General features: G+C 40.8%; 1 protein-coding gene across 1 annotated transcript; it reads right to left on the bottom strand.

Moving 5' to 3' along the window:
• Positions 1-571: 571 nt before the first annotated feature.
• On the bottom strand, positions 572-12,193 carry LOC308390644 (eukaryotic translation initiation factor 3 subunit C-like). Its single transcript, XM_080872852.1, has 23 exons — positions 12,045-12,193; positions 8,732-8,846; positions 8,575-8,640; positions 8,288-8,477; positions 8,070-8,195; positions 7,790-7,844; positions 7,097-7,206; positions 6,823-6,977; positions 6,571-6,706; positions 6,181-6,284; positions 5,842-5,983; positions 5,520-5,645; positions 5,269-5,362; positions 4,882-5,069; positions 4,482-4,742; positions 2,768-2,959; positions 2,202-2,373; positions 1,962-2,121; positions 1,806-1,871; positions 1,579-1,666; positions 1,271-1,436; positions 1,103-1,144; positions 572-899 (listed from the first exon to the last, which is right to left on the bottom strand). The coding sequence occupies exons 2-23, from the start codon at positions 8,824-8,826 to the stop codon at positions 823-825; spliced, it is 2,811 nt and encodes a 936-aa protein (XP_080728978.1). The 5' UTR covers positions 8,827-8,846; positions 12,045-12,193; the 3' UTR covers positions 572-822.
• Positions 12,194-12,545: the final 352 nt, after the last annotated feature.

Raw genomic sequence — 12,545 nt, 5'->3', positions numbered from 1 at the left:
CAGCAACGTAATCGAGGTGGTATTTGATGTACAGAAAATCAAAAGATTGCTTTCATATACTTTAATGTGTGAAATGCTTATCAAATTTCACAAAAAAGGAAAACATGATGCTCAGAATTTTCTGTAACCTACAGGTGAGGATTTATAAAACTAGACTTAAGCAACAGATCCAAACTTCTCTACAGACTAAGCTGCTTTTGCAAGATTTTTGTTTAAAGCATAATCGAAATGCTTTTTTCCGGTTTTTATATAATAAATATAATTTCACACACACACACACACAGTCCTCTTTATAGAGCCTCTGTAGCTTTAGTTAGCAGACAGACTGCATGTCTTTTCTTGTGAATTAAAGTATTGTACTTGTCCAAAGCATTGTACAAAATGCAATGACTTATATGTAGGCAACAAAAGATGTACCACTTTTTAATTCACCCTCAATCCACTGATAAGCATCTTAAAGCAGGTGGACTGAGACTGATTTTAATGATATGCTTTTAGTTTTCCATACATGTACTGAATTTATATTATCACTGCAAAAAAAACCCCAAACAAAAATCAAACAAAACACAACACTGTTTAATATTTATTTATTAATCTGTTAAAATAATAAAACTCCAGATTTATTCCAAGAAATTGACAGAAATGTAATATCACATTCTGCCGTTGCTGACACAAAGCAATGCTAACTGACATAGAAACAGCAGCAAAACAGTTTCATTGAGGGAGCACGGCCAAGAGCCAAACTCACAAAATGAGGTACTGATGTTGTCTTGGAATGAAGACCAGCTCTGCTGTAAAAACTGAAATCCACAAACTTCAAGCTCAGTAATTTCCTTGATTTTGATTCCTGTAACCGCCTCTCTGGTAACCAGACTGCTTCTGCTGGTAAGATTTCCCATCTGCGGTTGTACAAAGACAACAATCATCTCATTAGTGTTCACACAAATTCACTAAACTACAAGAAAAGAAGAAAAAAACAAACCACAAAGGTGTAATACTGATGGATGAATTTAAAATAGCATCTACTGCTGAAAAGAGAACCCAACCCACATCTACCTCATTGACATAAAACAGGAAACGACCTCAGTGAAATTTAACATACCTCTCTGGTAGGATTGCTTCTGTTGGTAGCCACCTTTCTGATCTGTATGACAAATGAAAGCTAATTATCATCTAATAGCAAAAGTTGGAAAATAAATGGTTCAGAAAGGTTAGAAATAAGTTCCAGATTTAACGATCCCCAAGTACTGTGAGAACATGATGAACTTACCCCTGTTGAAGTAACCGCCATAGATGCCCTGTTTCAGGTCAGATACGCGCTCGTTGTTCTCCACCAAGTTGCCCAGTTTCTCTGCCAGCTTCAGAGCCATGTTCTGCAGAGACGTTGGCTCAGTGCGGTGCATCATCACCGTCTGTGTGGGCTGGTCGAGTGACGCCTGTTGGGAAGAGAAAAATGGGGGGATCCAAATTAAAGGCATATAAAAAGTAATCACAAATATAAACACTCAAATATAAAAGCCCCCATGAGACTGCTGTGTCTATATTTTCAGTCCACAGAACAGAAACGTCGAGTCCTACCATCAGCTCCTCGTTGATGATCATCTTGCTGATTATGCTGTGGACTGTGGGCATCTCCAATTCAAACATCTCAGACAGCGTAGCCATGCTGAAGGACAGACAAGCGTAGTAAAATTAAGGTTTGGCAGAACAGTGACCGATCATCTTTGGTCTGTGGGGAAGCTGCAGTGGTCTACAGAAATCTGTGGTTTAGTAAAGACTGATGAAACTAATACATCTGTGCTCACCTGATGGAGTCGTATACACTGCTGTAGGTGAACAGATAGGTCCTCAGTGACTCTTCTTGGATTTTCCTATTAAAAAAACAAAACATAAGGACGTCTAAGTGGGATTATCACACTGGTGAATGAACCAAGTGATGAACAGGGGCAGTGTATGCTAACCTGACGAGCATCTCGCGTACTTTCTGGATCTCAGGGAACAGGTCCCAAACCTTACTGTTCATCTTCTCATTGATGATGAAAGAGTGGCAGGTACGCCAGTCTCCCATCTTCATGGCTTTGCTGGCTGCCACCACGTGCTCCCTCATGCTCTCTGGGGGTCCTGGAGGACAAATAAAGCTGTGGTTATCCTCTGTGGATGAAACTTCCTGCTACAACGAGCTCTCGTGATGCGTTTCGTACCTAGCAGGGGCTGTCTCTCCCCGACCCTGAGCTGGTGGTGGAACTGCTTGCTGATCATCCGGCGGCGGGCATCAAACTCATGGGCGGCCATGTAGGGTATTTCCAGCAGCATGGCTGACACCAGGTACACACACTCCAGCAGCTCCAGGTTGATGTGCATGTGGAACGGCACCTATTAGGGAGGATAAACGTCACGATGCATGTGTGTATCATCTAATGGATGTCTGACACATCAGTGTTTTAAAAATAAAGACCCAAACATTTGTCGTTTCATTACAGCCTTGATTTCACACTATTGTGGACACAGGCAGCTGGAGACACCATGGAATAGTTGGCACATTAATGTGAGGTCAAGGCCCATTTAGGGAAAAAACAAAAAAGTAACTAGTCACCAAGTGCACATGAACAATTGTATGAAATCTTCTGGAAATCTGTCCTGCAGCTGTGAGAAAGGGGCCCAAAAATTCACTCACTCACAGAGTAAATCCAGGTTACAAGCAGGTCAACACTGACAGAGAAACCAACATGTTAGTTAGAGTTAACTGCTCTGGTCAGACAGCACTTACTTGTCTTCGCTTTTCAATCTTCTCCTGCTCTGCATTCCTCTCCTGCATGTTCCTCATGAGCAGACCTTGACCCAGCAGCTCCTTGGCACGGCCAGAGGACTGAATGTCCAGCAGTGCATTGTGGGCATCTTTAATCATGCCCTGCCTAAATGCACAAATGCCAAGTTGGACCATTGTTCTGTTGTACAGGATCTGGTAGGAGGAGGGGAAAACGGTTAAAACAGGCGATCTGTATATACAACTAATAGTTAGAGTCAGAACACGTTCATATTATCTAAATAACTCTCAAATGTTTGAAGTTTTTCAGTCCGGCTTTAAGCCGTTTCATAACACAGAGACAGCTCTCATAAAGGTTATGAACGATATTCTGGTAGCGACGGACTGCGGTAAACACGTAGTGCTTATACTTCTAGATATGACTGCTGCATTCGACACAGTGGATCACGACCTGCTGATCTCTCGATTACAGCATTGTGTGGGCATTTCTGTCTTGGCACTCCTGTGGATAAAATCATATTTCTCAAACAGGAGCTTCTGTGTTAAGTTGGGTTCATCATCGTCCTCTGTGGCCCCTCTGCCATGGGGTGTACCACAGGGATCTATTCTTGGGCCATTACCGTTTTCGTTGTATCTCCTGGCACTGGGTGCAATCTTTCGTAAACACAAAGTCTCATTTCATCTATATGCTGATGATTGCCAGCTTTATTTTTCTTTCAGTCGTTCTGATAGCTCCACAATTAGACTCCTGCTTGATTGCCTTAGCGATTTTAAGTCATGGATGGCTCTAAACTTTTTTTAAATTTTAATGAACGTAAAACGGAAGCAATTCTGTTTGGCCCGAATCGTTCCTCTGATATCCATGATGTTGACCTTGCTGCTCTGACCCCTCACCTGAAGAGCTCGATTACCAATCGTGGGTTAAAAATCGACTCTGCACTTACTTTTGATGGCCACGGGAATGGGGTGGTGAAATCATCATTCTATCAACTCAGGCGTCTGTCGAAGGTTAAACCTTTTCTTTCAAGGCGTGACTTGGAGACTGTTATCCATGCGTTTATAACCTAATAATAGGGGTTGGACTGGGCACTCTGACACGCCTGCAGCTAGTACAGAATGCTGCGGCATGGTTTTATCTGGTAGAAGGAAATTTGAGCACATTACTCTGGTTTGGGGTTCGCTTCACTGGCTTCCAATTGAATTTAGGATTCATTTTAAATTTCTTTTATTGGTTTTTAAATCCTTAAATGGTCTGGCACCTGCATATGTCTCATTTGCTGAAGCCCTATGTCCCCACTCGTTCGCTCCGGTCAGCTGAGCAGCCGTTACTCGAAGTCCCCAAATCACGGCTGAAACTGAGAGGAGACCGAGCGTCTCTATCGTGGCTCCAAAGCGTTGGAATAATCTTCCTCGAAGATTATTATTATATTATATTATTATTATTATATTAATAATCAACATCAGTGCTGGTTTTTAAATCCAGATTAAAAATGCATTTTTATTCGCTGGCTTTTGACTCAGTGGTTAACTGACTTGTATTTACTTATACTTATTGTTTTTGCTATGTTTATTATTTTATCGTATTTATTATTCTTATTGTATCTCTTATATTTCTATTGTTCAGCACTTTGGTCAGCCTTGTGTGTTTTTAAAGTGCTATATAAATAAACTATGATGATGACGATGATATGAAGAAATAATGATTACGAGTGCCTACCTGTACAGGTGGGTCAGCGTGTTGGATGTTGTCCTGCAGGTGACTCATCAGCATCAGGTCACGTGCCTGGTACCAGCGTGAGTGCAGAGCATGGTGATATATGTGGCAGAGGATAGCACAGGTACGGATACGGTCGGTGCGATCCTTGGCGTAGATGAACTTGCAGAGGCGATCCATGATCACAGCGCTGTCCTCTCCCTCGCTCTCCTCCTTGTTCTCCTCCTTGTTCTCCTCCTTGTTCTCCTCCTGGTCCTGCTCGGACTACACAACAGAAAAACACTTCAGCACACCATTTTACACCTTATGCATAACATTTCATTAAACATCATAAAAATAGCATCATGATGCAGATGTTTGTCAAGAAAAGAAAGTTCTGATTCTGCACAGTGCCGTCTCTCACCTTGGTCTCTCCCTGCAGGCCCAGGCTGCGTCTGTGAGCTTTGTAGTCAAACTTGTAGTAGGTGTGCATGATTCTGCGCAGGTAGACACGGCAAATTTCTTCTGTGGAGCCTTTGTTCTCCATGTAGGTGAGCAGCCGGTCAACGATGCCACAAACCCTGCCCTCATCTTTGAGATTGTCAACGTATTCTGAAGGAAGATTTTAAAAAAAAGAGAGGAAAGAATAAGCAAAATACATCCATGTGAGCAGCAAATACAGCAATACAAATTTCAAGGGTGATGTAAATCCCACATTTTAGATTGCAACCCGTTAATCCACATTTACAGTCCTAACACATTCACCCTCACAGCAGTTAATAATCGTCACTCAGGTTTTGGCACCACTCACCCTGAGAGTGGGGATCAGTGTTCTGCATGATCTTTGTAAATTCTTCATCCATCCTTTCTACCAGGGTTAAGATGCATCCGCGCACCCTGAAAGGCTAACAAATACACACAAAGAAATGAATACCAGCCCATAGTTCACAAGACAGTTGATACAAATGCAGACAGTTCAACAGCTATGTGAGTGTTTTATTAGTCTAAACTGCTTTCTTTCTTTAAGTCCACAGATTGCTTGGGGTGGATGAGTGGGATCACCTGATCGGAGACGGCCAGATTCTCGCTGTCCTCTGCGATGTTCTCTCCAATGAAGATGTTGTTGTGCTCAAAGAGAATGTCCAGCAGCTCATCTATACAATCCAGACACTTTTTCCACATGTCAGGCTAAAAAAGGAGACAAGCCAGAAGAACCATAACTCAGGAACTCATTCTTTTCAATCCAAAATGTTAAACAGCACAAATAATTTTTGTGATGACTTGCAATTTTAAGATATTTCATGTAACATGAAACACTACAGTAAATCACAGGAACCCTTTTGGTTTTGTTGATACTGTAAGAATTAAAAGCAGTGTCACTCACTTTCATGAAGGCTGCCAGGTTGGGGTTGTAGTCGTACAAGGAGGCAATAATGTTGAACTTGATCTTGACCAGGATACCTTGGCCCAAGTTATTCTCTGCAGCGATGGCTGCCAGAGCATGAAATAGCTCAATTTGAGCCGCCCTGTCAGTGAGGGAGGAGAAAAAAGAAAAAAAGGAGTCAGGATTTGTTCAGGAGAAGAATTTCTCTGAAATTCATATACTGGACATACTTCCACATGACACACCTGGTTTTACATTGACTGGATATCAACAGTCGTGTGAATACGTAACTTTTTTTAAATATATATTTTTAAGCTTTAGTGATAAATGCAGTCGTACCTGTCTGTTCCCTTTTTGCCTCTTGCTTGCAGGATCTCATTCAGCTTCTTCACCACCACCGCTGTGTTGATCTCGGTGCCTTTAGCAAACATTTTGGGTTTCTCCTGAATGGTCGCAATGGGGGAAAAAACAAACAAACTTAAAATTAAAAATACAAACAACGTGTTGAATAAACTCTTAGAGGCAAGTTTTTCTTTTTACAGTCATTGATTTTGTTAAATTAGCCAGACAATTGCATGTTGATTTTATCACTGTCATTACTATAAATGAACACGTCGGCACTGAAACACAAACAAGCTAAACTAAAATAAGAAGCAGCACCAGTGCATCTATTCTTCTGTCCGGCCGGCATCAAGTCCAAACAGTTTTATATTACCATCTGTTCTTTACCTTAACCAGAGGTACTCCTCTGTTAACCTTCTCCCAGCCTCCTTCCTCCTCAGTCTCCTCCTCAATTTGTTCTTTCTGTTTGGGCTTCTTCTTCCTCTCCTCCTTCCTGACTCCAGGCTTTTCAGTGTCCTGGGACCTGAGGACAGACGCAGTGTTTGGTAACAACACATTCACTCTACATGACTCTCTCTGCGGTAAAATTTGACTTAAAATCTAAAAAAGTGTCTGAACAGATATTCAAAGTATTTAGACCTTTTAACTTTGAGGAAGGTCACAAGACGCTTCCTCTTTAAGGCATTTTCTTCTTCCTTATCAGAGGTTTCACTCCTGCTGTCTGAGTCGCTTGGGCTCCAGTCTCCCTCATCATCATCATCATCATCATCTTCATCAGAAGAAGAGGACTTATCCTTTTGAGAGAAGGGAAAAACTCAAAATCTTAGCTCAGGCATCCTCTCAAATAAACTGTGCAAGTATTTTGTCTTTCCCACCAGATCTTTTGCTGTAGTTTAGTTAAATGACCTCTTACCTCAGATTCCTTGGCAGTCTGAGAACGGTCGGTGGCTTCTGAAGGCGCCTCAGGCTTTTTCTTCAAGAAGGACTTTGATGACACCTCTCCTTCACTGTCAGAGGACGAGCCTTGTGGACCAAAAAGACAAATCAGACGATGCTGGCTCCTTTCCCCTCAGCACCAACACACATTGATCATCTCATCATTTGCAGCTAATCTTTGTACAGCACGTGAAAATGTGACTGACTGAAGCACAGAATGAAGTAATGAAAGGGGGCAAAAAACTCTTAAACTGAGTTTTTAAGTAATAATGTACAAAGTAAACTTCATAATTTACGTAAAACATTCTAAACTTCATTAGTTATAACTGATTAATCTGCTGCTGGAGTTTCTTCTGAGTAGATTAAAAACAGTCAAAAGTTTCAACCGAACAAACTTTTAAAATCAGCTTAGTTTTTGCAGTTAAACTTCAGATTCTGTATAATATATGTATAATGTATAATATATCATGGAGCTGGACCTTCAACAGTCCTTTTTAATAAGCCCATTTTCACTGGCAGCCTACAGGTTGATGTACAAGAATGATTGATCACTCATGATGAGACTTGACACGTGCACTACACATAGACACATTTCACCTATGCCCCTATTGAATCCTATGCTTTCCGGGTTGAATCCTTTACACATAACCTGTATAAACAACCAGCTCACCAGAGTCCTCTGGCTCCTTCTCCTCCTCCTCCTCATCTGCAGACTCCTGTGGATTCTAGCAGGGAGAGAGAGACAAGACATTCTGATAACTGCTTTTTTTAAGGCTGAAATTCGTATAAATTCTAATACACCAGATTAAATAACACCAGAAGGAAGCTGCTCAGCACATTGACAGTCTTTTGACCACAGAACAGATCTGATGAGACCTAAGTTTACACCCCCCCCAGAGATTCATACAATGCATAGAAAATAAACATGAAGATTTAGTCTTTGACTTTACCTCCTTGTATGCTGCTATTTCTGACTCAAAGTCTCTGTTGTACTTGCGGATCTTCTGACGCAGGGTGCTGAGAGCTTTTGCATTGTTCTTGTTCATCTTCTTCTTCCCCTCTTTATCCTCCCAAAGCTGTAAAAATAATGTTAAGTATTTGATTAGGACAAACACAATGACAATTAAATCATTAAATTGCAGTTTAATTTTTTGTCCAAGCTACTAACCTGGTTCAAGTAGTCCTCCAAGTCAGCCAGAAGGCGGATATAGAAGGGAGGAATACCCTCTTTATCCACTATATTCTTGCTTTTAAGGAAGGCTCGACAAAGCTGCTCAAACTCCTCCAGACACTTGGACATGTCTCGAATCTTCATAGCGTTGCGGATAGTCTTTATGAGGTTCGTCAACTCTTCAAACCTAAGATTCAAGAATAAATTTAGTCAAAAGAAAGAAAAAAGGGGCAAAATTTTGTATAGACTTTAAAGTTGTGACCTTTTAAAAATACCACACCAACCTTTTATCTTTGGCGCTGCGCACCACTCTTTTTGTGTCCTCCTCATCGTCGCTAAGAAGCAGCGACCTGTGAAAACCAAGTGCACAAGTCAGATCTTTACAGGAAGAACAATGTATGTGATGAGTTTGTGATGAGATTTATTCCAAGTTTCACTTACTGCTTGAAAGTGGCTCCGGGTGCTTTATCAGTGATCTCATCGTCAGATGAGGACTCCTCTGACTCACTGTCAGACCTGGCAAAGAATCGAGACATTGCTGAAGGATGCTGTCAATCTGTAGAGAAATACAAAGTAATGAGTGGTATTACAGAGATGCAGCTCCAGATTCTACGTGTGGTATACCAGCACATATTCAGCTGACAAAGATATTCACTGTCAAACAGATGTGTGCCAAACTTGTTTTTCAGGAGCCACTACCAACAAACCAGCAAATACACACTGAATATTTCGTCCTTGACATTTGTGAGGTTACCTTAAACACAAAGTCTTCTTACTCTTCAACAATAAAACATTAACTGTCTTGAGTTTACCTGGTGATATTCTCATGCACGAGGCGATATTCTCACGAGGCGACTGTGAAAACGGCAAATAAACGTCACCACGCAGATGTTGTTTACAGGACAAGAATCAATGATCTGGGGAATCATGTCTTCATTGTTGTTCCCCTCGTACATTTTATTATTCCAATTTCAGCATTTTCGCCCCACAAATAAAGCATGCAGTTTGCTTTGTGTGCACTCAAATGGAGTCGAGCCAACTAGCATCACCTGTGGCCAAGTGCCATAGCCTACAGTCAGATCAACTTCTGACACATCTGCACCTGGCTCTATTACCATGTTTGAATTATAATTTTATGCACAATATAATTGTAACTTTCACTGTTTTTTGTTCTTGTGGATCTCGCAAATAAACCTTTAAACTAAATAAAATGGTACCAAAATTAAATTAGCACTCCTATTGTTCATAATGATTTTAATATTTTTTTCCATAACAAAGAAATATGTCTCCAGCAAACATTACACATTAATCCTTGACTGGTGTTGCAACATCACATCCTCTTATCATAGTCTCATAGTGTTTTCTCTGAAAAACATTTGAAATGATGGGATAACTGATTAGCACAGCTAGCGAGAACTGTTTGGTTAATTTAACAAACATTTGTGAGGAGATAGGACATACAGTAAATGTACAGCAGTTAGACAATAATTAGTAAGCAATAGAGTCAGTGTGATTAAGTAGACCTTGTGAAAGTGAGTAACTCTTGTGTGCCAGTTGGTGTGTCATGTGTTTTGGAGTTTTTAGGTGAGTTCATTTTAAAACGTCAACTTTCTAAGTTAAGAATATTCATAAGTTAATTTCCCCAAATTACATATGACCTCTATTTTGTAGCTGGATCCACTGACGTATCACATAGTAGCTGGAGCAGTCTCAAATGGAGAACAGCTCACTGCTGCCACCTGTGGCCAACTGCCATAGCCTACAACCAGATTACATCTGTAATCGCTCTGCACAAGAAAAGTCAACACACACTGTGCGGTACCACTCTCCACAGCAGGTGCATTCAATCTGAAAGAAAAACTATGTTGTCAGAGTAATTTATCTAAAGTCAGGTTGCTGAATGAAGTTACTGCAGATAAGGCTTTTCCTTAGCTGTGGATCGCTCAATGTGTTCTGCATCCTCAGCTTCTTCTGTGCTCCTAGGTGTAAGCCCTCAACTTTCTTAGTGTTCAAGTTGAACATTGTACATTTAGTCATTGGTGTTGAAGTAATCAAACAGTCTGCCTTTAAATCCAGGGTGTCATCCAAATTGAAACACTTGGCTTTGAGGTTCACTGTACCAAAGCTTTGACGGTTTAAAGAATCGGAGAGCCCGCCCACCACAGGCAGACCTGAAAGATCTTTAGTCTCACAGCTGCCACTGCCAGAAGCGTCATCATGGGTTTCAACCTCCTTGCCACTATGGTCCTTGGCATCTGTGTCACATTATGCTTTGATAGATCGGGACGACTTCAGAATTGTTGTCTTTAGGGCTGGTGGTTAGATTACTGACTTCAGGTGTGGAGGGCTTGTCTGAAGACCTCGGGCGGATGTTGCACGAGCTTGTTTCTGACAAAGTTATGGTGCCATTGGGCCTGGAGGTATTGTGGTGACTGTCATTTGGGTTCACCTCTGATAAAGTTATTGTTCCATTTGGCTTGGAAACACTTTGGTGACCGTCACATGAGCTCATTTCTGTCAGTTATTGTGCTATTAGGCTTTGAAGCAATTTGGCTACTTTCACTCTGGACCGTTTCCAACAAAGTTATTGTGTCACTCTTCTTGGAAGGTGGTTGAGAATCAAAAGTGTGGTTCTTGAGGTCTTCCCCTAATACAGTGCTGCCACTGCATTTATGCAGAGGATGCAAATGGAGCACATTGCCTTACAGATGAGCAATTTTGATGTGGGATGTTTCAGTGGTGCCAAAAGCTGCCGGACCTGAAGTTCCTGTCCCAGCTTTGGTGCAGCTTACAATAAATGGAGGAAGATCAGGTGTCTTATTCTGAGAGTAGGAAACTGAAGCAGTAGTATTTAAATCATTAGACATGCTCAGATTAGCGGCCTGCATGACATTAAATGTCCCATTCCCAGAGTTTGATGCTTTTGCTGGTTTATCGGTAGCGGCTCCTGAAAAGCAAGTTTGCCACACATCTGTTTGACCATCACCAGTCAATCTGAAACACTGGTGTTGTGCCAAAAACTGATTGCCTGCCAAAAACTGATTTCCAATGTTTCCGTGTATTTTTTATGTGTAATATAGTTAGGTATGTTGCTAAAAAGACTTTGGTGAACAGGTATTACAAAGGAGTTATATCTAAAATTTAAAAAAAATACCCGTTTCTCAAGTATCATTATAACTGTGTTATTGTACTTACATTATAATCAATCAAGTCCCTTTTGTCCACTTAAAATATGTTTACAGAACTATTGTTGTATTTGTTGCAATCTCAGCTGTCCTCTTGGCCAGATTACTCTTAAAAGAGGCATTTTTAAAGTCAACAAGAATTTTTTTTAACTGCGAAAATATAGGATTTATAAAAGTCATTGCCAAAAACTGATTGCGGCTTCTACCTTGTTAGAGGAATGTTGTTTGTCGCTCAAGATGACTTGATATCATTCATGAGTGATACATTTGATATATGTTTCACATATTATAGACCAACAAGTTATTTATAGCAGTTTAAATATAGGCAGTTTTTAAACTTAAATGTTTTAATTATTTTCCAGAAAAACGTCCACCGGCCTTATAGTGCTGACACTTAAATGCGTCTATACCGCAGAATATTAGCCTAATGCTAGCAAACAGACTGGATTACAGTCGACAAAAGAAATGAAAACCAAGTTGCAGTTGGGCTTACACGCCTTACCCAGAATGCTTTCACGGCAAATAAACGAAAATACAAAAAAGTCGCACACTTAGTGAATTAAACTCACCTACAACCTAGTAAAAGTTATTCCGCGGTGTTTAGTTTGAGCTGTTTAAAAATCCAGTTTTCTTGTCGAAGGAAAAGAAAATGCGTGCAGCACTCTTACCGGGCAATTTCGTCAGAACAGGAAGTACTCTGATGATCAACAACGTGAATAGTCCGCAGCACTGAAGGCTCTCCGCTCACAGCGCCACTCAGCGGCTGAAACAGTGCATTTAAAAATCCCATTCTGTTGTTCTCACGGGAGTTTGGAGAAAAAAAACGAATCGTTGGTCTCCACTTTTTCCTTAGCTGGTTCACCACTGCTTCCGAGGAAAGGGATTACACCAGCAAAACTGGACAAAAGTAACTGAAAGCATTACATACGGGTAAAGTTTTAACAACTCTACCTTTATATAATATTGTATTGGAAAACCTTGCTTTTAAATCGCAGTGCATGGTAAATATTTGCCTACACCGTATTCTTGTATTTATGGAGATATACCAGTGTGTTGAATAACCTGAGATA

Source organism: Rhamphochromis sp. 'chilingali' (assembly GCF_963969265.1).
Source record: "Rhamphochromis sp. 'chilingali' genome assembly, chromosome: 22".
NCBI classification, from domain to species: Eukaryota; Metazoa; Chordata; class Actinopteri; order Cichliformes; family Cichlidae; genus Rhamphochromis; species Rhamphochromis sp. 'chilingali'.
The sequence above is the reverse complement of the archived record's forward strand: the minus strand, read 5'-3'. Positions and strand labels throughout refer to the sequence as shown.